We start from the raw sequence: 26,870 nt of genomic DNA, 5'->3' as shown, positions 1-26,870 counted from the left end.
TCTTATAAAATACTCTTATTTGTATCTCAAGGACATTTTGTGTTTTTAAAACTGCTCAGAAAATATTTTCATTACAGAAGTACAAATGCAATTATAATCAAGGGAAGAAAAAAAGACAATACATTTCTGAATGAAAAGGTAAAAACCCCACACCAGTTAATATAGCAGAAACGTCTTTTAATGATTCTTTTGTGCAGCTTCATTCCCTAAAGCACAGGATTACTCATTATAGTGCATGAAGCAGTGTGTTAAACTTTTTCAGTTCAACAAATTGTATCTTAGAATGTATTCCTGATGCTCCACTCAAATTCACAATTACCAAGTTTCTTCCCATTACGCATAAACCAGTTTCTGGAAAACTGTGACATACTTTCCTTCCTGTTGATCATACCTGGGAGAGGTGTGGGGCGGCATGTACAGAGGTAAACTTTTTGTCTGTTTATGTTTTTCTTCCTTTTTTTTTGATATGCATTGATTTTGCTAAACTTTACAGAGCCGTATTTAGCTTTTTAAGTTTCCATTGGATGTTATCATCAGACCTCCTCTAGGATTTGCTGCTCAGTCTTAAAGCATCTAGTAGTACAAAGGTAGTGAGAAGCAAAACAAAGGACTGCCCATTATTTGAGATTAAAGAGCAGAATAATTGAAATAGAATGTCTGACCTAGTCACCTGTACTTCACACAAACACATAAAGCAGGAAGGAGGGAGGAAAGTTTGGTTGATTAGTCAGATAATCATTTAAATAGAAATTCACTAATTTACAGCTTAAGCTTTACTTCAAAAATATAACTCAAATTCTTAACTATTTGAATAATTTTCTATTCAATAAAATAATAGTCTTACTGGTATACTTCCATCAGCATATCCAAACAGCAAAGATGGTAGATACACTTTTCCCCACTTTTTGAAAAGCTATGAGTATTAAATTGGAATTTATTAATTAACCATCACTTGTGGTTGCAGTCAGAAGGAAAGAATTATGAACAATGTCATTATCTTGAGAAGATATCTTAGAACAATTAAGCTGTATTCAGATTTATTAATTTGATAAGGCATGAAACTAGGATTACAAAAGAGGCACAGGCTCTGCAGTGCTAAGCACTGTACCATCTAGGCTGCCTACACAACGCTGGGAACCTACTTGTGATGGAAGCCTACTTGTGATGTAGAAATCAAAGAGTAAGGACAAGAAGCCAACACACAGTTAGTCAACATAAGGAAAGAATTCTGGACTCAAAGAAGTTATCAAGAAAAGGACTCCCAGCCAATATCCCAACCCACTCTGCTGAGTTTGGCATCAGAAGACACTGTAGAACACAGTGTCCAGAGACGGGTGACAGGCTGACTAGCTTGCAGCTCCTGATGGTTTCAGTGCCAGCTGGGCACATAGCTGCTCAGTGTTGCAGAAGTTTTGGGATGACCACTGAAGAGTACAGAGAATTTTGCAGGTGCCTCCTTAAATTCCAATTCCATTACCTCTTGGATCAACTGTGATAGAGAATGTGGTCTGTATTCTCCAGTTAAGCACCTATTGAGAGAATTCTGTCGAGTCCATGCATATGTATTTCCTTCCATGACAGTCAGGGGAAAGCAGGTGAACCACAACCCTTTTGGCTTAATCTAAAACTGCAATATGTCCAAGCCACCTGGACCCAGAATCAGTAGAATACTCCTGGAGACCATAGTCTATGAATGGTTGTAGGTCCCTTGGGCTTTTAAGCATTTCCAGTTAGGTAGCTGTCAAGCAGGACAGTTGGTGATACAATTCTGGAGTCAGGTTCCTGAGTCTATTTGGATATTTAAGCCTTAAGTACTTCTAAATACTTGACAAGGCTAATGCTGTCTATACTAACCATATTTCTGAAGTATTCACTACTAGCCTAGTTCTTTTAGTTTGTGGCTTGAACTGGGTTACTTGAAACTCACTTAGTGAGATAAAATTTCACTGTGCAAAGAAATCCAAATCAGATTTGAGGTAGCAGACACAAAATAAGTGACCCTGCTTACTGCTGTTATAAGAGCTTCAATGAAGATCAGGAAATTTCAAACACTTGTTAGAATTACTGAAGTCATTCACGTTACTATCCTCTTACTATAGACTCAAATGATAAAACTTTCATAACAGATCAGACATGCTATACTGAGTACTTCTGTTCTACAGAAGTTACTAGTAAGTGAATCAACTCATTAGAACAGCCCTCACACCTATAGTTTTGCAGCACTAAGCTATATTACATGCAATTGGAAATCTTTCGGATAAAATGAATTTTCCTCTGTAAAAAGTAAACTGCATGGAACAAAACATTTAAGGATAGTGCAAGAAAGTGGACAAAAATCTAACAGTTTAGACTGACTGGAAGCCTTGGGAGCTTTGGCTTCCAAATTTTGATTCCTTGGTAAAGTGTCTGGCTAGCTACACAGAAATTCTGTTAGGTTTGGAAGTAGCACCTCCTTTCAATGTAATTTCAACATTTTTAAGCTAAACTTTCTTCTATGGAAAATTCGGGGGGGGGGGTTCCATTGTGTTTTGGCACACTCTGCACTTTTTTTTTTTTTTTTTTGAGAAGGACTAGAGGGGATGGTGGATAGAAATGAGGGAAACACTTCTGACCAGTTCTGTCTACTAACTGTAATACATATTTAGTGATAACAAGCTACATAATGAAGTACTTCTATAGATACAGGCACAGAAATGAGAGGTACAGACAACAGGAGTTAGTGAAAGTAAATTGGGAATGCGTATGTAAAAAAAGGCTATTCTCTGAGCTAGGCAAGAAGAAAGTTTTAGAACATGATTAAACTATGCAATGAATCTAAACTTCCTCTCCATTAAGTAACATTTCAGAACTATTGTAACTAATTTTAGTGGTAACATCTCTGTTATTAGAAGAAGGAAAAATCTGCCCCCTTCGCAACTTTTTGTTTTAGGAGAGCCCAGCATGTAAAGCAAATTCAGAACAGGGAGAAAAGGAGCTGTTTGACCAAGTCATACACGAACCTTTCCCCAGTGGGCCAGAAGCATCACAATTATCAAGGACAAGGAATTGAAAATATTTAGGTTTTCTAGGTTAAGTCTCTTTGATCTATGATGAGTGCAAGAAGTAAAATTGTAATAAAACTTTATAAGACATGAATAGCAATTCTCATCTCTCTGAAACACCTAGTCAAATTTGTTTCAGACTTCCTGAAGATAAGTTACTCTACCATCAGGTCACATATGGAAAGTATCAGACTGACTTATTACAAAAGTGTACATTTCAGTTATGAGATAATGGAAAGCTAGTGTCTCTGTAATAAAACAGTACTGATATTTATATACTAGTGATGCTATTAGCTGTACCTAAATTAGCTGTCACTCCTTATGACTTTTGTGAAAGGTTTATACAATATTCCAGATGCTTTCTATCATAGTATCCAACATGGCAAAGAGGATTATGAGAGATGCTGTGAGGTAACCCCAAATCAGAAAAAATACTGAAAGAAGATAGACATATATGTTGGAATATAACCGAATTATTAAGCATGGGTTCACTTGTTACATACTTTCAGCTGCCAGTTGCCTCATACGCACGTAAGCAGCCTACCTTCAAAGGCTGTTTTGCATTAGTAATATAAAGTTTACTGTATAAAGCAACCAAATAAAAATTACAGAAAATCTTAATAGCTGGAAAAACATTATCTGGAGTCTGAGAGCTGTCATATTGCAAAATTTTGTAAACAGAAAGAAGAAAGTGATACAAGTAAATTAAAATTCCACTATGTAAACAGAGAAACTAATGTGGAATTGAATGTCATCCAAAAATTACTCTCAAGTTAAAACACTGTATTTACGTTTAATGAAGTAATGTAAAAAAACTCCAGCAAAGCTGAGACAGTGGGAATTTTTTTTTCTTTTTTACCACTAACAAAGTATTTTACAGAACAGATATGTAGCCAGCAAGCTTCCAGCCCACCCCTTACTTTTAATAATGCATTTTGTCACCCTACAATATTCCCCTGCAGACTGTAATTTCTAGGTTTTTATCTTCTTTGTTCTAAAGAACAGTCCTTCCATGCCCCAAATACCCATTACACTCACATGAAAGTTTACAAAATCACAGATCCTAATCTTGTAAATGTAAGCAGATTTATACCAAATCTTACTTTTCCTATACTAGCTACTTTTACCACCAGAAAGAAGGAAATACCACCAGATTTTATCCCTTAAATAGCATCTTTCATTAGTGAAACAACATACATTGTCGATTTAAAGAGTGGGACTCAGCTGCAGTTTAGAACGCTTACATTTCATTCTCAGAAAAACAATTCTGCAAACATACAGAAGCAAACTAATAAAAAAAATCTACAGAAGAAAACTGTAAAGGGAGCTTTGCAATCAACCTTAGTAGAGGTAGTCAAAGTGTTGTAGAAGGTCCTTAAAGAAACAAACTTTAAAGCAGATAAGATATGGATGCCTCACATGAAAAAGTAATGTTTTCACTATGATCTGCTATATGTATTTTGTCTCGACAAGCTGTAGTCTTTACTTTTATTCCTCATCTTAGTAAAAACTATTTATTTTCTGGTTTGAGATATTCTTTATATTTGAAACCACTATCACTGAAATCAATATCTCAAAACATGGCTCATGGCAAAAAAGTAGCAATTTTAGACCTGAGTGCAGGTTTATTTCAAAGGCACATGATGTTACAATCAAACTGTAGATATTTCCACTGCTGTGACTTATTCAACAAAACATTTCTGCTTCACTGAAGCAAAGAATGCGTTTATTTCCTGGAACATGTAGGGGCTAGTTTCCCAAGCTCCACACAAGAGTGGTATCCTGCCCCCATCCTGTCCAGCCCCCAGCTTCCCATGCTCCTTGCTTTATGTCATGAAGACAAGCATAAGCAGTCCTGGAGAAGGAAGAATGAGTTTGGCTGGACATACTGTGCCATTATTTTTTAAAAAAATGTAATAGTGCAGATAATTACAAAAAAAAAAAAAACAACGAACAAGGCTGTTCCTTTGGTGGTGGTTTGGCTGCAAAATGCTCTCGGCGCCTAGGTGTTCATTTCCTCTCTTCCTTGACTCTCACAATTTATTCTAATTTAACTGTTTGTACAGCCAAATTCTAGACTGAATTTGCACATAACAGGGGAACACCACTGACTGTAGATTGGTCCAGAAAGGAAGAGTAATGTGGAAGTGCTAGGAACTATTTTTTTTTAATACAGCTCAAAAAAGTTCAATGTCATTGTTCTTATGCTTAGTAGAAAGCCTGTCCAGAAGCTAAAGGATTCTGGTTACTCTGATGCTGTTCTGCATTTTGAATTGAACAATACAATACCACTTGTAGAAATAGCTGACATAGCCAAGCTGATAAAATAATTCTATCATTTTAATTTTAATCTGCCATCTTCTTAGGACCGAAAGAAGATAAAGAGTATGTTTTTTAAGTTTTTTGTTTATTTACTAAGACAGACCAGCTGAAAACATACTGCTTGCCCAAAGGAAGCAATGATATGAAAATCTGCTCCTTAGCCCAGCCTTTCCCACATCTCTCCTTCACTTGTGCCACCACGAGTGTTTCGGAGTTAACAAACTCATTGGATTTAACAAAAAAGAAAAAACCCTTAAGAAGGGAGTTATTTTAATTCTTTGTGGATAGATTCACAACGTAGCTTACTGAAGAGTTTTATTAACAGTTTAAGCACAACCATTGGGGCAGCACAACACTAGCCTGAGCAGACAGGAAAATGAACTCTGCAAGCCTAAATTGGTGCTGAGAAAAAAGAATCATTGAACTGTATCTATGTCGCTGTTTGTCTGCTGAACAGATACCAGTTTGGGACAGCCTATGCTACCTTCCGTTTCAGAAATTACATCTTTGATTGATTGGCTTTTCACTCTAGTTCCCAGTTCAAAGGACCCTTTCTCTGTCATTCAGTTGGGAAAAACTGTCTTCAGGTTAGAAAAAAATGTTTTCAGTTTACAAAGTGAACATAAATAGTAATTTTAAAAACATGCTTTCATTTCTAATCTAATGTTTAGATGCTGACTCTACATATAGGATTGGTATTTACAGTTTATTTACCTGAACTAAGCAAATTAAAATATATCATTGTGTATTTAATTTTCTGACATCCTAAAAACACACATAAGTCATTGTGTCCCCTTTAAAATTTACACAAAGGTGATAGCAATTCTCTGGTCTCCAATACTCTCTTTACTTGTTCATTAGAGAATCCTTTCAACTTTGCCTCTAGCAATTCACAAACTCATTTTTTCATGAGTAAATATTTAAACGAGATCTGTTTTAAAATGTCTACAGAAAGAAAGAAGATAAAAGCAAGTATTTAGATTTATAGCTAACCGGGTAATAATCAACTGCTACTAGTGCTGAAAGAACTTCATCCGTGTCAGCTTTAACATGAGCCTTTAGTCCAGGTGGGGGGCTGTGAGCCTTTGTGCCCTTATGGTAATGTTCTTAAGCAAACAAAAGATTGCCACACACCTCACAGGACAATTAATTCATTGAAACAGGACACTTAAACTTTTCCTTTTCATCTGTAATACAAGAGTTAGCTGCACTAATATTTGACTTTCTGTTTCTCAGTGGAAAGAAAGAAGGATAAGAAAGGCAGAGTATTAGAACATAGTCCTCTGATCATTGAGAACTTGCCCCATATACCTAATGGCCTGTCTGCAGTTAACTTCAAATAATACAGTCTTAAACATCTTAACTATCAAAATATATTCATTATTGAAATAAACAGCAAACATTTTCAGCATTAACAGTGTGTGAAAGCAAGCTTTTTCCACCTATTTTTACTTCCTTGTAGAGTCATATTTTTGACTTAGTCTGAAAACTGAGAAATTTCCACCTGTTTGATGTTAAGTAAAACTCAAAAAGATTTCAGTTCATTTACCTGCTATTGTAAGAATAAGTTCCTAGGCTGTTCTGAGGCAGGCATGTACACTCTTCTAAACTGAGACAGCTTATATTAGAGACCTGAAGAACCAACATACAAATTCCAAACAAAAGCCTTCTGAAAACCACAGAGACATACAGTAACCATACTTCATGGTAGGATTTCTGTTATTTAAGATTTTAATGGTTGGTTAGTATGTAAATAAAAAACATTTTAACGATTTCAAACTTTTTAGTATTGCTTCTGTAAAAGTTGGAAATACTTGGCAATTCTCACAACTTGCTACTAGAAATACGAAAAGCAAGCAATTGGTAACACTTCTGTTATTTAGTCAAAGGCTTGGTCACAGCCATGAGATTAGGGAACAAGAAAGTCTCTAATCTGGATTTACCATTGCAGCTTGTGCCAGAGAAAATGCTCTTCTCCATGAAGTTGTCTGTTGCCCTTTTAAAATTAGTAGTAGCTTCCTAATGGTTCAATTTAGGATCCAAGCTCAGGGTCAATTACAAAAGCCAAATCACTGTAAACTTAATTCTGAGTTTTCAGAAGACTTGGTAACCATTCTTTCATCATCTCTTAAAAAAATCAAAATCTGTGATTTGGAAAAGATGGAAATACACATATGAGTCAAACTACAGTTAAAGCAGAAAGATAAAGGGAGGTAATTTCTTCTTCTTCCCTGTCTTTGATTGCACCAGAGAGCAGAATTTATGTTTCAATAGCATGCTTTCTTAGAAAGAAACAAACAAGAAAAGAGGAAAAATTGCATAAAATGAATTCAAGAGTTAGAGATCCTAGATCAGAATGATACTGTTGCACTTTGGATTTCACTAGCTTTCTTTTTTTTAGATAAAAAGAGAGTAAAAACAAATGAAGGGGATAATACTGAATTTGATCAATTAGTGGATTAAAATAAATGTACATATGAAATTGCCTGTTTGGGTTCAAACTCTGTCTAGAAATACTTTCTGCAACTCACTGAATTTGAAGTGATTTGCTCCAGTAAGTCAAGATCAGCATTTCATTCTTGGCATCAAACCCCACAGTGTTTGCCATGAAGAACATACTTTCTCTAAACACTTTTAAGATATTATATTGTCTACACTACAAAAATGGTTGAAAATTTTTGAATTTACTTTCAAGGTTTATGGTATACACGGGCAGGAGTTACTGCTGCAAACATTGTAACTTATTTGACTTATTTTTATAGAAATCTGATTTACTAGTTTTCAATGTTGCAATCTTTAATGAAAATTATATTATTCTTATTCAGAGGTATATAATAAAATTCTCTCAAACGATAAGAGAAATGCACAGGAAGCCACATTTCTAAGAAATTCTACTATTAAAGATACTGTCTGAGAAGCTGGTTTTGTAAGTTTATTCCCCAAAGGGCACTAAAATGGAAGCAAAACAAGAAAGTTTGGCTTATTTGAAAAACTACCATCTAAGCAATATATGAAGTGCTGAAGAATCCTTATTTCATTAAATTTAATACAACATAAAACTATTTCAAAGTATGATTTTAATGCACAATAGCATATACTTGGTTATATTTTAATTTAGCAAAAATTAAAAAAGAAAGAATATTTATAAGAAACAGTGTGTCCTTATTAAAGTAGCACGAAGTATCTCAGAAACTTGACAATTCACTCTTTCTATAAACAATTGTTTCTGTTTGGAAAAGGGGAAAAAAAACCTCCCAAAACATAACTTCACAGTTACAGAAACAAACAAGTAAACCCAAGGTTTTCCAGAAGATTATGCTGAATCAATTTTATTTTTCATATTATAGACAGCAATAAATGCGACAAGAATAATTCACTCCTTTTATTGAATTAAAAATTTGAGGGGATGTAGACCACTAGTAATCTTGGAAGAAGTTGTAAAAAGGCTTCTGTTGCAGAATAAAGAGGTTCCCTCCTTTTAAAGAGATTCCAATCCTCTCATTGGCCAAAACCAGAGAAACTGATTACTTATTTGCTTTTTAATGTATATAGTACTATAAAGATATATTTTTCTCTCTCACTGTAACCTTAGCACAAAAGTTATTTTTAAAGGTATCAACCAATTATGCCTTTTGGGTGTCAGGAAAAAAGTCATACTCACTGAGGCCTACTTGACAGTAGGCAGAGGGTCTAGGAAGGCTGCCTTTTGGCATTAACACAAACCAGAAATTAAAATTAATATGACAACATCAGAAGTAGACTCAAGATTCCCTAATCATGTGGTATGACAGGAGTGTTTATCCTCAAGTGACTGGTCATATGAAGGAACTTTGCAATGATAGTGCTGGACCTGCTGAAGTGCATTAATAAAATCATTTCCTAACAAGAAAATGAGCCTTTAAAAGAATTCTTGATAACTGTGACTGTCATTTTTTGCCAAGCTTGCAAGTTAAAACAGAAAACATTCTAAAGCAAAAAAGTTAATCTCACTCCAACAGGAGGAAAAGAGCACTTACAGTGAGGCTCATAGGGAGGAGGAGGATCACCACAAGGAACACACTCCATGTCTTGAAAGCCTCCAAGCTTAGTCTTCCTATAAAATCTAGAAGATAAAGGAATGAAAAAAACAGTTAATAAAAACCAGTTATTTTTTCCTCACAAAATTAATCGGGTGTTTTAGCAAAATACTCTATACCTGCAAACTTTTGTCAATCTGTGTCCCAATGCAAACTATCAGGAAATAGAAGAAAATAATAGTAAACAGAAGTACATTAGATATTAATTAATAGTACAGCAGTAGGTCTAAAGTAAATTGAGGAAGAATTCTAAATCTGTTAGTCCAAATACATGGTCACTACAATCTTATATTCACATAAGAAATAAACAATTCTGGAGATTTCAGACAGAAATCAGTATCCTGTTTTCCACATAGATCACAACATAAAAGACAAGTATGATGAACTTACATTATGCAAGCTTATTTACACATTTAAAAAAAGAAGTTAATTGACTAATTTACATAACTCTCCTAAAATAAAACAAGATATTACAAGGTAATTATCCCCACTAAGTATATAATGTACCAGACGTTAATGTTTTCTGGTTAAAATCCCTAAGATATCCTCTAGCACAGAGGAGGAAAAATCACTCATAAATTGGTTCATTTATGTACTTGTACGAAAGGGTACCCCCTCAAAAAAAAAGTTTTAACAATGCTGTGTGACAAAATCTTCAGAAAATAAGATTATTCTGATTGTTTTGTAGAACAGCAAAACAGTAAAAACGGCTTTTCAGAACTGTATTTTAACAAACAAACAATCCCTCTCTGACTCTTCCTTCTCTTCCAGGAAGACCTTCACTACCAACCAAAATCAAAATGTACATGGACTGTGAATGCAAATTAATGAAGTGACTACATTAGTCCCCATCTACATTATCCAATGCTCCACTTTGTTTTCATATTCTCAGTTAAACTTGTACTTTAAAAATTCTATATAGCAAGCATTTCAAGGTATGAAAAAATGGATATTGCAAACAGAAGTATCAGTCAGATGGTTTATACAAGTAATAGCAATGGGAGGCTACAAGTGGTAATAAGTGAACAATAAAATAAAACTCTAAAGCAAACTAACCAGCCAGCTACTCGTTCCTAAAGAAATTAATACAAAAACATTAAAAAAACAAAAAAAAGCTGTCATACCCCAGGAGTCATTTTATTCTAAAGACCCTTCAAAAACTTTACTATTGAGTTTATGTTTGAAGAGCTTACTGACTACAGTGACAGGCAGAAGCCTACGTTCCTAAACCAGGGAACAAGAGTAGTACCAAATGAAAAAACAGAACTGTAGAGTGTTCTATTTCAAATTTGTAGGAGTATGACATCCTCTAAAGAACTTATCTACAACAGCTGCCTAATCAAGTAGGTCGGTCTGTCTTCCAACCAGTCATTAGTACTAAGCTAGAATCAGTAGCTGTGGTCTGTTCAACACGAGCACGTGAATTACGTGTTTTCTGTAGTGCTAGTGGCACATTAAATAAAAGGTACTAACTCTACTGATGTTAAATTACTAACACTGCAAATGCCATTAAAGTATGAAGACTGTATCAGCTAAAGCAAACAGCTCTGCAACTGCTCAAGAAACTCATGCTTTAACAATGTGAACAGAAACAGATTCATAGGCTGTAAGATTGAAGGGGCCACTGTGATCATTTACTCTGAAGGAAATGTGTTAATATTTGTTTTTAGCTGACATGCTCACTGTAGCATTTTGAAGGTGAACAACAAGGAACAGCATGTTGGAAACCTGTGCAAAACAGAAATAAATATGATTGCTGAGAGGTAAAACATTAGCTAAGCTATTTGGTTTGGCTAGCTACATCCTCCATTGGACAGGTCTGAGTGGTGGCATGTTCTACAGTTCTGTTCCCCAAAACATCCAGACCAGATGATCTGCAACTCCCCTATCCATAACTCCCTCCCCCCTCGTATTTCCAACTTTGCTGCTAATAAAAGCAGGTTGTGTCAACAGCTCTCATTTTAACACACACTCAACACACACATTTAGAATACATTCTAGACCAGAATACTAAGAGGCATTCCTGGGTCCCCCGGTTTAGATTTACCCTTAATTCATGTTTTATTCTGGCTTCTTTTTTGTTCCTCTCTCATCTTCCAAAATTTAGAAGAAAATTTTCTCCCTGCTGACAGCCAAGTAAGCCCTACAATACATATATATTAATAAGCAATAAGAGCATAAATCAATCCACCATGTGGCTGCAGGTAGTATCAAAAGTGGTTGCAAGTAACATCTAACACCTGGGGCTGCACCTTCTACTGTAACTTAAACTAACATTAGTTACCAAAACTTTACTAAGTGTTTTTTAAATGAAAGGACCTCACAGCTGGGCTGAGAGGAATAACTGTAGGAGCTTCAAGAGTGTTCAGGTATTTGACAGCTGGTATTGAAAAAAAGTATATAAAAATAAATAAAATAAAATGGCTGAGAAATATATAGGAAAAAAAGTATGAACTTTTAAGCATCTCTGAAATACATACCCTGAAAATACAAAGGCTGTTACAACTGCAGATCAGTTCTCATAACCTACCCCTATCAATTAAACTACCAATCCATAATTCAAAAAAGCATCAGAAATGCCTTTTAACAAATTTGTGTCAGGTATTTATAAAGCAGAACTTGGCCACAATGTAAAGAATAGCCTTTTGGAGATCTTAATACTACAAACAGAGAAGATTAGCAACAGATATCTGGGATGACTGGACAACAAACTAAGCACAGGTCTTGATTTATAACAGCAGTTTCAGTGAGTCTCCATGCTGTTACAGGTTGTTCCAAAACAATTCTTTCAGACCCATTTATGATTCTCAGCCGGGATCGTGCTCCATGAATTCACCAACATGATGAAGGAAATTCAGGAGCATAAACCACAGCCACTACTTTTGACCTAAAAATAGATGTTTGAGAATTATTAGGCATTGACCTAAGGAGGTGAAAAAAAGCAAGCAAATAACGCGACCAGTCTTCAAGAAGGTAACTGTACATGTTTCCAAATGTTTAATTCTTTATAACAATGAAGTAAGTCACCAGTAACACTGACTATTTTAAAGTATTTTGCTCAGGCACTGCATAGACAATACTTTCATAGATCAGGTAGGCAATTACCAAACCATTTTTATAGATGAGATAATTTCACAATTGCAGTCTTAATTATGTGCTCAGATCATACAGTAAGTTATTGGCAAGGCCAAGATTAGAACTTAGGACCTTCATACATACATAAAGGATACAAACATTTATCCAGAAAACATGAACAAGCAAACGTTAATGCAAATTAGATTTGAATTTGTTCAACTCTCATCTTCAGAAATGGACTTACCCTGGTAAACAGTCTCCACAGAGTGCATTGCTGGTGGCAGAACAGTTGGCCTTCTGAAACCGGTTAACTAATGCACAATCCAGACAAGGCTTGCACTTCTGAAAGCCCCAGTCTTCCTTGAATCTGTTTGGCCTGCATGTCATGCACTGTGCATCCTCCCCATATCCAAAGCCGCATTCCTGTAGGGATTAACAAGCAATAGCAAGCTATTCAGTCACTGAAAGCATGAACAAGAAGAGAATGCTGGGATAAAATGAAGACCTAGTGTAATTATTACTGAGAGTAGGTCTTTTTAGAGACAAAAGCCATCCTTTCAGCAAGTTCAAATGTGTCTTCCACTGCTAATAATCTCTCTTACTTCTATAAGTAATACTTAGTCATCCACTTTATTCATGAAACCACTGTGTATTTGAATGATAAAGGGCTTCAAGGACTCCCACAGTTTCATTATTACTAGCTTATGGTAGAATTATTGAGCTGTCCGTTTTTTAATTAGGTCAGTCATGTGAAAGTGCAGAAACTGGGACAAGTGAAGTATAAAGGCACTTACTCAGTTACAAAAACAGCAAAGCAGCACTTTGATATTAAGGTTCATAGCTAAGGTGAACAAAGTTAATTGCCGAAGAGAGTGCACTGATCTTCAAAGGCTTAGAATTTCTGTTACCAAATAAACCAGAGCTGGTTAATGACCATTAGCTAGGCATGAAACGTTGCTTAGCCACTAAGAATTTCAGAAACTCAATCCGCTCCAGTTCTAACAGTTCTTAAACTGTTGGAAAAGTTTAATAGCTCTGCAGGTCACAGGGAGGCATGATATTTTACTATACAAGCAATATTGTTATGGTTGGTTATTTATCCCAAATTTGGCTGTTTAAAGAAATTATTTCCATTCATTTGCAAAAGGACACCTAATACAACTGACAGGCTGCAAAGAGAAACACTTCACTCAACAACATGTAATAGTTTGGGGACTGAATTCTAAATTGATTATTAAGAACTATCAATCTATTTCATTTTTGTGTCACTATTTCTTAGAGTTACCAAGTTACTAAGAGTTGCTATTCCCTTTTCTCATCTGAATATCCTATTATTTTTTTTTGCAGTACTTTGGAGTTAGATTTGATGCATTAGTGACACACCACAAAATGGCACGAGGAATACAACAAATTGCTGGAAAGGAGTTATTGGGAAGGGAGTAAGTGGGAAAGGCACAACATAGGGACCTCCTTCTCCAGTATGTGGTCTCAGTGGAAGAATAGAGCGTCTTCCCAGTGGGAAAAGTGCAGGAAATCTCCAACTGGGGCAACTTAAGAGAAGGTTACCACCAGTTTCCTCCACAACACATGCATGTTTGATGCATATAAATAACTTCTTCCAAAGTCACCCACCTAAGCAAATCTGCTGCAGTAAAAAGCTCTGAACCTTACAAATGTGCTCAGGATTCTCCAACGTTTTGCATTGAGAAAGCATCTACGGAACAAGCTATGTGATGTAGTTGGCCAATATGTATTTTATAGTGCCTCTAACTTGCAATGATGAAGTAAAAATAAGCAACTTCAGATGCATTTTACTGGACATTCTAAGAATTTTCAATTTTCATTTGTTAAGAATATCTTTACTGTCCTCTGATGAACAAGCACTTAAGTACACAGAAAATTAACGATTCTAAGAAAGCAGTTACAAATGAACACTAAAACTAGTCATCTTCCTCTGTCTCTAGACCCAGGAATTTTAAAAATGTTTGAATTTTTGTTTTGATTTGTTTTTTAGCTGAAATGTAGTTTCTTACTATTGACTATTATTCAGATCAAGGAGCAGACAGACAAATTATTGCAGTTCGTAACAAAACAAGCAGCAAACTACAGTTTCATACACTGTACAGCACGTTCCTCCTCTGAGACACTGACCCTAATAAAGTTGGTAGGCAAAAGGTGATAAAAATATTTCAATTTTTTTTTTTTTAAATTTACTTCAGCCATAGAACATTTTCTACCATTTTATTTCAAACCTACCAGTTTCTGCTAGGAATCAATGCCAAAGCAATGGAGTTTCTAGCAGTTCTATTTTGTGTCACCTAAAAATATCTTACTGTGTGCAGTTTACACACAATTTAATTTATGCAATTGTAAGACAAAGCTACATGATTACCACCAGGGACTGGAACCAGATTAACTTCTGTTAGATTTTGCTCTTCCTAAGTCTAAATAAACTTTTTCATTGACTCTCATTATTACTTAACACAATCTTTCCAAACACCTACTCTTTACCCTATTTAGATCATCCAAATAGTAGCATTATAGGATATCTTATATAGCTCAGTCAAACCATGTATATACGGATGTTTTGATAAATCACTTCGAATCAGTCCCTCCCAAGTCCTAGTAAACTTTCAAATATAAGGCTTAAATTAACTTAATTATAAGTTTTCTTTTCCAGACTACCTTTGAAGTTTCTGATCAAAACCAAGCAAACACCAGGAAATAAAGTTAGAATTAAATGCCTTCAACTCACTGGCCCAAACTACCAAAACTTGAATAAGTTGTTTCTAGCTCTATCAGATCTGCTTTGCTATAGTTGGATGTATAGACACATCTTAGTGGTCCTTTGTAACATGGAATTGTTTACTTTAAAGCTATAAAAGTGGTGGATGCAAAATAAAGAAATCTTCTGCCCAAGGAATTTACAGTCTCCAGTATTTTCAAAGATGCTTTCTAAGTCCTTGCCAGGAATTCTGCAGATACAATCCATAACAACTACAACTTTATGTATGTGTTTTTAATGTTCACATAATATTTGAGGTAGTTAACTGCCTGGCAGGTGCAAATAAATATTTAAGCTTGTAAACCAGGCAGAACTTCAAACAGATCTGCACTCATAATTAACCACATTCCCCAAACTGAAGAATATGATTTAGACGATGGATTTAAACCCTTTGAAATCTTGGACTTTATAATTTAGCAGTCCAGCAAAGATACAAACAATTGACTGTTCATCTTTTATCAGTACATGTGCAAAACTGATGTGCACTGGTTTTCTTAGTGCTCTATTTGAGAAGTTGTCAAGTTATATGGCTGATGAGATTTGAATAGCTCCCAACTCCCCTCATGCCTTCGATCCTCCCACTCATATTTTTAAAAAAGGGCTCATCTCCTGTGGCAGTTCACCTCAGGACTGCAGAAAAGAGAAATTAAACTTGTAACCTCAATTAGCTGGATTTCAAGAAAACATTTTTTTTTAGTTTTGTGCCAGGAAAAAAAAAAGAGCACGTAAATATACACTGTATTTATTTCTCCTATTGTGAAGTATACTGTGAAGAACACGTAGCCCACTCTTCCCTTTCCACTTCACTTTTCAATGCTACCATCAATGGTACAAGGTAACATTAATGAAATTTTCTCTCTCAAATGATATGCAATAGAAGCCATGAAAACCTAAACACTAATTTAGAAAACTGCATTAAAACTAAGTTTAAATAATCCTCAAAATTCAAATGCACTTCTATTTCCTGGATATTTATACAGCTTTCACTATCACAGTATTTTGACATCTCATTACCTTTAATGCATGTATCCCCAGAACAATTTTGTTCAGAAGTGGATTTTATTAAGGTATCAAGTGAGATGACTGGTCAAGGCCACCTAGGAATCTGTTGCAAACTAGTTAACTGAACTCATAACTTAGTATCAAGCTAAAAATATTAAAAGCATAAAATAATACAGACACCTCTTAAAGTACTACCTTGGCAGTGTTAACATTTTCTTTCAGTATATCCTATCCAAACACTGATTCAGACAGAACAACCAAAAGTATAGCAGACTATAAAGGGTAATGGAGTTAAGTAGTATGCTCTTTCCCTAAAAATTGAATGCAACACAGAAAGTAAATGAACAGTAAATTAGATTTTAAACATTCTTTCAATTAAAATAACCTCAAATTTCATTTAAAAAAATGCTGTCAGGCATTATTAAGATCGTAATCTGCAAGCACATTTTAGAATTTGTTTCTAGTTCCACTGATTATCCACAACCTATGTAAGTCCCTAGACAGTACAGAACAAAGAAGTTCCACTTAGGCCACAATGATTACAAGAAAATTTGGGTATTCTCAAGAAAAAGCCTTCCAGTCATTAAGACACTTTTAATTGATGTCAGGTCACATAACAGGTTGCAGCACTACACTGGTGCTGGAAAATGAAGTTTTTAGTAACACCTTTGAGTATGTGGCCTTGTTAAATAGCACACAGTTTTAGCTTCCAGAGGTCCCTTAGGCTGTGGATCAGCCTCATCTAGAATCCAATAATCAGCCGTATCTATCAGTGGAAGTTTCTGAGTAGGACAGGCTGCAACAGTGGGCTGCAAACCTGTCAGATTTAGCTGCTGTGGCAAAGGGCAAAGTTAGTGTCAGAAGAGTTTCATGCTCAGTGAGTAAGACTTGACATGCCGACATGCAGCTGCTCCAGCTTCCAGGACACTGACCCAGAAACATGTGTTAGCCTCTCCTGAGCTGAGATATGGCAGGCTTCCTCACAAGCAGCTCTCTTGCTTTGAGAAGTTACAGAGTGACTGCTAAACATGGTAGCAGCTGCTCTCAATAACTTTACTGGGACTTGTCAGACACAGCTTACCACCTTTCATGTTCTGTATAAGGACTGTTACGTTCAGGAGTAGCTTCAAACAGTACCTTCCTGTTTAATTCACAATTCCTTTTCTGAGCCAAGATGCAGGTCTCCTTTCCCTTCATCATACACCTGGTGCAAGGAAGCAACCTACGATATGTAGCCCTGCCTTAGCAACCATCAAGCTGCCTCTGTACCACAGGCTCTCTGTACAGCAGCAGTCTCTTGGTGACATTATCATCATCGTGCATTTGGTGGCAATGCTGGGTTAAGGCACTCTCTCCCTTTCAACTCTGCTTTTTCTTCCTTATCATACATTGTCCTCAACTGTACTGATACAACTGATTATGAGGCTGAGCTGTAAATCTGACCATGGGACTGATCCAGGTTAAAAGTGATCAGTTCAGTGATCTGTTCCATAGTACACCCTAAAAATCTGTGTCAGTGTAACTGCACAGGTAGGGCACCGTGGGAAGAACTTACTATTGCCAGAACTGTCATTTCAGTGTTTCTGAACTACAACCTCAGATGTGATCTGTTGACAAAAATAACCAACAAAAACACCCAACAAAACAAAACCAACCCAAAACACACAAAAAACAACCCCAAACAAAAACCTCACACACTCAAAAGCAAGCTATTTCAGTGGTTCAAAGGCTTCACAAACATTATCAAGGACTTATGTTTATCAGAAGAAAAGGTTATATAGATTTTTTTTTTTAAATGAACAAACAGAAGCAAACAAACAGAAGAAGCAGCTTTGACTCCCTTCCCCATCAATGTTAAACAGTTGATGCAATAACAAAGCTGGCTTTCTTATGATGGCAGTATGTTAAACGTACTTTATAAAAAATACAATCTACAGAAGTGATCAATGGATTTTAGTTCTAAGTTAATGCAACATCTGCAGCTGCTGTTAGAACAGTTGATAGGGAATCAGAAAGGAAAAGTTGAGGGTGTACTGTTTTTTTCTTATTTTAGGAAGAAAGAATTACTTCAAAAACATTCTTGAAAAAGAGCCCCACTAAACTGTGACAGCAAAAGCTGAGAAGAATAGTCTAGATTTGGAACTAGTTACATGAAATAAGGCTGGGACTTTTTGTTGGTTTTTTTGTTTCATGCTATAAAGGGTATCTGAAGTTGCTTATCTATGCAGACAGGAAGGTCAATCCAACAGATTGAGCCCTAGTTTGCAACTAAAATTAAACACTCATCATAGAATCATAGAACAGCCCAGGTCAGAAGGAACCTTGAAAGAAGGGACAGAGAGCCAAGATGAGATGATCTAGCATCCTGTCCAATTGCATACTAAAAACCTCCAGTGATGGGACTCTACCACTTTCCTGGGGAGGTTGTTCCAGTGAATGACTGTTTTCACTGTAAAAAATTTATTCCTTATATAGAGATAAAACCTCTCTCCTGGTACAACTTGTACCTGTTGCCCCTTGTCTTGTCCATGCGGCGCCTTGTTGAAGAAAGAGCCTCCACCCTCTTGTTCTACTCCGTGGTCTCTGTCTACTCTGTTCCAACAAAAACTTCCTGCATCACCATGGGCACGTTGATTTCTGTGCTAGTGTCTCATGTATAAACTAAGAAAAGGCAACAGCATTTCCCTAACTTGGAAAGGTATTATGAAATGCTCACATAATATAGCAACAAAGGTCATATAAATAACTCAAGTTAGTAGTTGTAGAAATAAGTATATATACACATGTACATATACATATATTTATATGTATATATACACCCACTCCCTACAGGTGGTATTTTGTCCTGCACATTTATCCACAGTTGATGCAAGCCTGTGGTATATCTGAGTGTATCTGGTGACATGGGAACAGACTGGACTGTCACACAGGACCTGATTTGATTAGGCTTTAACCATGCCTTAAGTCACCTGTGCAGCCTGTGTTAAGATTCTTAAGTCTGATCTTCAGGTGTCACTGTGTCTTCCCTTAAGTGTAGGGACAACTAATGACTGTTGACTTAACTGGGTTTTATAAATCCACAATAAAAATCCCACTGAAGTGTAAAAAAAACCCAAAAAACAAAAACCACACACAGATTATCACAATTAGGTAACAACATATTAGTTTTGATTTCTATAGCATCATGTACTCAGTTTAACAAAGGCAAAAGGAAGAAAGTCCATGCACAAGTGTACTTATGCTCTAAACTGGTTGCTGATCAATTCAGTGGCAATGTATTTAAGTCATATTACCCATCTGTACCACTGTATTTATCCTAGTTTTTATCTTGAGAACTCCAGTTTTCCTTAGTGTTTAGCCTACTAACTCTACTTGGCTTTTGAAACAAACACAGTTCCTATTTTTGTATAGTCAGTAATAACAAGAAAGAAATCTACAGATTTAGATTGTAACTAAGATCAAGTAGTTTCTCATAAATAAGAGTGAAGTGAGGGCTCTACAGTCCTTGACATTGGACCTGTCTGTTTCAGCTTACTGAGCAGCAGAAGTTCTACCTGGACTGAGTTTCGAGGGAAGGAAATAAGGACATATGTTTATATCAACCATTCACACAATCCCCTGCTGCGTGACACAATAGCTGGTGTTTTGTATTGAACAATATAGACTGAGTTTTTTTGTTACTTATATAAAAAAGAAACCTGTCAGTCTGTTGCCTAAAACACTCTGAGGAGGAACCAAACCAAAAAACTCACTGATAACATTGTATTTTACTATATACTTAGACAGTCTTACAGTCAGGCTCACGCATCCAGCAGTATATCTAGTTTTATCCATGAGCACTAAATATTTGATAGGAAAACAGACACGTTATTTGTTATTAAGAAACTGTTATTCAACTACAGGATAATTACATCATTGCTTTCTCGCATGCAAAAAAATCCAAGCAAACAAAACTCCCCCTGTACTGCAAATTACTTCAAGTATATCATTAAATCCCTTTTCCCTTTGTGTTCTGACCTTTGACTTAACATACTTTGTTGCTTCAAGCTGTAGTTCAGCAAGACTACTTTCAACTGCATTTCAGTAATTGCCACAGCATCACATCCTTCACTATGATTCACAGAAAATTGTACCTCTATTTATAAAGGAAATTATGCTTCCACTCACACTTAGGTTTGAGAAAAATCTGTTTAGTCATTTCAGTTCTAGTGTAGTAGCAAAAAATCATATTTGAAAGCCTATTCATGTCTGGGAGAAGTAATTGCTTACACATTGAAATTAATTAACCATTCATATTTTCAGAAAAACTACTTCTAAGAATCAGGACCATTAGATTGTAAACAAAAATAGTTAAAGTAAAAACATAACTTGGATAGTGTACTGTTGCAAACTCTAACATTCCTATTTTAGTTTAGGATTTCTTTATTAAATTGATAGTGTAATTACTGATGGCATTAGGTTTTATGCTTTTGGTTTTTATTTGCCAACTAGATAAGTATGCTACATCAGTGCACGTAATACTGCTTTACTAGGACCACTGTTATAAAGGGCCGTATTTACAAGCACCTTCATAAATTAAAACACCCCCCAGAACCTTTCGGTCCTCAAATTTAAGGCCAATCTGAAAAAACCAAAACATCTAAGCAAAACCACATCCATACTGTTAGTCACCTTCAAATCCCTACTTCAACAGCATTGTTTGTATGACTAAACCTTAACTAATACTGCCTAACATAGAAAGCAATCCTTACTAAAGCGTGAAACTAAATATATCTGTTAATGCACTGAACACTAGCTACAGGGGGTGGAGAGATAGGGAAAATGTGTCACTCAATTTCAGTAAATCTCTTCAAACCACCCACAAACCACAATACTTAACTTCTGCTTTTTTTTCAGAGCTGAATATAGTAAGAAATACAAAGCCACACACTGAAAGCTTTATTTTCCCTGTTGTTTAAACACACATACACATAAGAGTTAGTAATGTTTCACGTTAAAAGATTTTCAAAAATAACATTTCAAATTCCCCCTTGGATCTACATAACATGCTTGCCTACAAAAGCAATGCTGAAAATCAGATTTTGCTCCTCCTAAATAACACCCTAAATTCTACCGTTATCATCCTTTTTAAACTATCAGTAAGAGTACAAAACTGAGTTTGCCCTTCTATATGCAAAGACATTGGGCAGGGCAGCTACTTCTCTCTTGCTTTATGGCCCCACCTATTAGGTATCCATCAGACTGCACAGTTATGTCTGGGCCATAATTTTACACTCTAATAACGGGCAAGACATAGGTATAGTAGCTGGACACTGAAGAAAGAGCTTGTGCTTACGCATGAGACTTTGACAAGTCTGCTCACCCTTCATGATACCAGCTTGCATTCTCTCTTTTTTGCCTGACCATCTTCACACCTCTAGCATGACACACCTGCTCCCCCAAAACATCCAGTCTCCCCATGACCCATAACTCATTCTGTTATCTCTCTCACCTCCGGTGATCGAGTTCGTGAATCCCACCATATCTCTCCCTTCCTCCTTCCCTCCCTCCCTCCCGTTTCAGCTCTATCTTCCTTCACTGTTCTCTATCCTTGCTCACACACAGCACCTACTTTCTCTGTGCTGAAAGCAACTAAGATCCCCCTCACAACTTGCATTCAGACTTGGAATTTTTCTGGGAATTTTGCCAAGTTAACTTTCTAGTTCTACTGAATCCCAGTCCATAACCTCAGTCACCATTCACCTCTGTTGATTCATTTCTGCACTCCTAAAAAACCTGCTAATTCCAAAACTTTTACAGGGATTTTCTTCTGGAAGAGATGCAGTTGTTCTAAAAGAAAAAAAAACATTTACATACGACTCACGATAACAATCTTTCCTTCTCCATGATATTAACAAGGACTTATGTGCTTTCTACATACTACCATGTATTTTTCTGGCCTCAACCTTCTCAATTACTTTACACGGCATAAAGACATGGATTAGGTTTATAGCATTTTTAGTAAGTTGTAAAACAAAGAAACTGAGCCTCACTTGAATCTAGCTTCCCAACACAAAGTGCCCCAACTTTTTTCACCGAGCTAGTGACAACAGAATAATCACCTATCTCCCAGCTGTTCTAAGGAAATATCTCAGTTCTCACTTGAATCCTATTCTGGTTTTATGTGTTTATGCCTTTAATTTTATTATAAACCATGCTGTTAAGAAAAGTTGCTGTATACAAAATTTTAAACATTGTCTATAGTGGCAATTTCACCTAAAATCCAGAACTGATTCTGCAAGTCAGCATTGTAAAAATCAAGCCCTCCCATTTCATTGATCTGTACCAAACACTAGTTTGAAATTCATTTTTCCTACTCTCCTCTACACAGTGAGGTTATTCAGTCTTAATTCCCTGTAGTTCTTTTCCCCCCTTTGTAGCACTAACCCACCTTTAAAAAAAATTTCAATTTAAGAGCCAATACCCAGATCCTCTAATGGCACTGCCTATTTTATTAATGGTATTATCATTTTCTGAACTGAGCATTTTATACAAAGAGAATCAGAAAACATCGTACTTGAAAAATTGTAAAAGGTTCAAACGCCAAAACAATAAAAAAATATTTCCACTTAAGTACACATACCTATTATTTTAATCACATATGTAAATGTACTTACTGGAAATCAAGAAAGCATGATTTGCTTACCTTTGAGAGTTCCATTCCAGGTCCACACTGTTTGCAGAGGATACAGTTTCCAGTGTGGTCCCTAAATTCTTGCTCTCTGCAATCTCCAGTCTCACAAATTACCCTACTTAGCTTAAAAAAAAAAAGTAAACTCACCAAAATATAATTAATCTATGATTAACATATAATTCATATAAACTCTAAATCTGAGAAATAAATTCATGTTTCTATCTTCAAAAATAACTTTCTGCATTATCAAAACCTTTAAACTTGGCAATGAAAATTAATCATCTAACTCCAAATATGGATAAGTGGCCTGAATTGTAAAGATTCTCAGCACTCAGTGACTTGTAATAATTTTACAATTTTTAGAAGACCTGCCTGATATTTGGCACCTGTGGAACGTTAAAATGCTTAATTGTTTGAACATGAGTTTAAGTTCCTCACCTTAATCAACATTACAAGAAATGCACATGACCATTTACTAAAACTACAAATTTCATGACAGTAAGCTATGTTACATCACGTTATATTGCCGTGTTTCATTTATTTGTGATTTTTTATTTTTCTAATGATGCTATTACAACTGAATAAGCTAAAATCTATTCCTTTAAACATAAATATTTAGAGATTTTAAAAGGTCACTCAAACCTTTCGGAAACTTAAAAAAAACCCAAACCTGTATGAATACTATTTATTCTAAATTTCACTATCACTTTATATTTAATGGGCCAAATGAGAGAGAATCCAATTTCTGCCTTCAAAGGCATTTAAGTACGTTATCTGACCAAACCAGAAACTAAGGTTGTAAGAAATACCATAAGGAGTAATATCAGCCATGCAAAGTCTTAGTATAATCACTAGAATCCTACCCAGGAACATTAGCAAACCCTATGAGCTCCCTCAATAGAATTTTAAATTAAATGTCTACATACAGGCTTCCACCACAGAAAGTGCTCTCCACAATTGCTACTAAATTCTTACTTTGTGTATTAGTCTTTTCAGAAAGACCAAAGCCTTTCTGCTAGCTATGAAGCACTAATTACCCTTAGTTCTAGAGCTTGTCTCAGCAAGCCAGAGTTGAAGTATGCTTAATAGGCAACATAATTGTGTGCTATGCTATGTTCCGTCGATAAATTGAATACTCCAAACTCCTAAACTATGTATATAGTATATGGTACTAAGAGATGGTCACTGCAAATTGCCTGGAATTCCTGCCATCTCTCTGTAGTGAAACAGCATCACCTTCATAGCACTATATTCAACTGTATTTTCTGTCCTAGTCCAGTCCTTCTTCTATGAAGAGGCTCACAAGGTAAATTTTTTTTTAATTCCATGCGAGGAGTAGCAAGGAATTATACAAATCAGTTGACAAAGCTCACTTTTAAATTGATAAAATGCATATGTAATTGTCTGTGCATATGTGTTTAAGACTTTTATTGTTAGCAGTGATGTGTAAAACAACAGACATCACTCCTGTGTCCAATATAATCTTTTCAACATTCATCCTGGGGAAAAAAAATACTAATTTTTAACTTACCAAATATGCTAGTAAAATTATAAGCATCTTCAGTTTATCTTCTCCTTGTAATCCTTTAGGATCCATTTCTTACAATTAAACCTTTCTCCTAGGAAAAAAAAAAAGAAGAAAAAAAATCACTATATTTCACAACGTTGTTTGAATTGCAAGTCATATGTCCATAGTACTTCATGTCATTCAGCATGTCAAAATATGTATCTGTTAATGCCATTAAAATATTTCAGATGGATTCCTGTAAGATAAACAACAAACATATGTTTTAAAAATCATGTTCTTTTTTAGAAGACAAGGCAATATACACAAAGTTTCTATAGACTTAATTCTCAAAAGAAGAGCCTGCTATCAGTCTAGATTAGAGAATGTCAACGTTTGTAAATCTAACATCCCTAACATATCTTCCTGGCTTGTTAGATGCCCAGCTAAGTATATGATCAACAGACAAAAATCAGTTTCCTCAAATATGCCACATATCAGCTGAGACATAGCTGATCATGATAATGTTCATTCTGTGTTGCAGTGTGGAGCAGAATGGGTTTGCCTAGTGGCTAAGACAACCTCTTCTACGTCATTCAGCAGTGAACTAGACGCATACACAGGGTTTGTTTCTACCGCTTACCTAAAGGATATTAACCTCTAAAGATGTGCTAACATGATTGCTTATGATCTGGTAGGAAAAGACTATTATAGAAGACATTTCAAACAGCATAACCGAATCACATCCTACCTCAGACAATTTTTATCATAGTCTCAGAAAAGAAGAAAGAAAGAAGAAAGTTATTTTTTAAGAAGTGGCAACAAACAAATTATGCAAAAAAAAAAGGGGGGGGGGAGACGACTATTTGAAACAATCAGAGAAATTAAGTTCTAATTTGGGATTAGCTTTTTGGGATTATTAAACCAAAGAACTGCACCTCCATGATCATTAAGAATACTGTGCTTGGCCAACAGAACATTTTTTCTCTGCTTACTTTCCTTTTGTTTACTTGAATCTTTGTGTTAATTTCCGATTTCTTACTTTTCAGTTTTGTCAGTTACCTGGAAATGCAAGTGTAACTTTTTGCTCAGAAATCCAAACTATATAGCAACAATAACAAGAAAAGAATAAATGGATCCATCTTATATAATATGCTATTTGAATTTGATCCTAATTTGCATACCTTATATGACAGTAATATAATGTCATTGCTTTCAGCTAGATGTGAAAAATAATGTTTTAAAACATTTCTGCCCTACTTCAGAGCTTAAGGACTGACATTTAATTACACAGTTTTTAAAAGGCAAAATAAGTAATTTTTCTCATTGAAGAGTAGAAGAGACTGAGAAATGAAAGGATGGAACACAAAATGTAAGGAAAGTAGTCTAGAAAAAAGATTAAGAACAGTTGCAAAATGCTTTACAATATGGAACTATAATAACAAGCATAATACACTTAAAAAATATATAACCAGAATGAGCATAAACTATAACTAACACATAATTTCACATTTTACTGCATGAATACCCTAATTAACAAATTCTACCCCAAAAGAAAGTATACTTCAGTGGCACTATTGATATCTTTTAAGATAAATTGTATTTTGAAGTATAAAAAGAGCTAAAGTCTGTTAGGAAGAATGAAACAGGCAAAGAGGTGTTGTCAGGCAGTGCTCTACAGGAAAGCCAAGATTACATTTTTATGGTTATTTCTCCCTTAGCGATGGTAATGGTCTATGGGCCAATGACAATTATCAGATTATATGCACGTCAACATGGGTAAAAAAAGACAACATACCATCAAGTAATACACACACAGATATAGTATTTGACATAGGTTGCTTTTTTAAGTCTAAGGAAAAAAAAAAAAGCAGAGAAATATGAAATGGGCAATCTCAGAAAGAATTCTGGATGACCCAAATACAACAATTTGATGTAAAAAGTACTGTAGAACAAATGGAAAAATGAAAAAGGAGAGTCAACAAATGTTCAGAGTTTAAGTGCACAAGGCTGGCATAAGAAGCTGACAGCGCTAATGCTGCAAAAAGAATTAGGTATATAAGAACAGAAGTATGCAAGAACAAGACAATTTCTAGTAATAGCAAAGACCAAACAGCAGACAGAGACAGTAAAAATGCTGTTAAGGGAACTCAGAATTTTCAAGAAATGTTTCTCATCTATGTGTGGAAAGAAACAAGATAGATAAAAACACACATCATTATATCTTCTGGCCCAATACTAACTGAACATCTGCTAAGTAAAAAGAGATTGGAGAAAAGACAAATTGTGAGACTTTGCACCTCAGTAACCTTGAAAAAAGTATCAAGAAAGACTTAAGCTTGCTGCTGTTCAATTTTTATACAGTTTGGCATGCTACAGAAATTCAAGAGTG

The 26,870-nt window shown here is 35.5% G+C and overlaps 1 protein-coding gene across 1 annotated transcript in view; it reads right to left on the bottom strand.

Annotated features, from left to right (window-relative positions):
- Positions 1-24,590, bottom strand: part of TNFRSF19 (tumor necrosis factor receptor superfamily, member 19) — a 44,307-nt gene extending 19,717 nt beyond the window's left edge. The window contains exons 1-4 of the mRNA XM_010572651.1: positions 24,506-24,590; positions 22,987-23,097; positions 12,759-12,937; positions 9,380-9,465 (exon numbers count right to left, since the gene is read on the bottom strand). Of these exons, the coding sequence (XP_010570953.1) occupies positions 9,380-9,465; positions 12,759-12,937; positions 22,987-23,097; positions 24,506-24,571 (442 nt within the window). The 5' untranslated portion in view covers positions 24,572-24,590. The remainder of the gene's footprint in view (positions 1-9,379; positions 9,466-12,758; positions 12,938-22,986; positions 23,098-24,505) is intronic.
- Positions 24,591-26,870: the final 2,280 nt, after the last annotated feature.

Source organism: Haliaeetus leucocephalus, unplaced genomic scaffold, assembly GCF_000737465.1.
Source record: "Haliaeetus leucocephalus isolate CR32 unplaced genomic scaffold, Haliaeetus_leucocephalus-4.0 Scaffold351, whole genome shotgun sequence".
Classification (NCBI taxonomy): domain Eukaryota; kingdom Metazoa; phylum Chordata; class Aves; order Accipitriformes; family Accipitridae; genus Haliaeetus; species Haliaeetus leucocephalus.
This window is presented reverse-complemented; position numbering and strand designations above follow the sequence as displayed.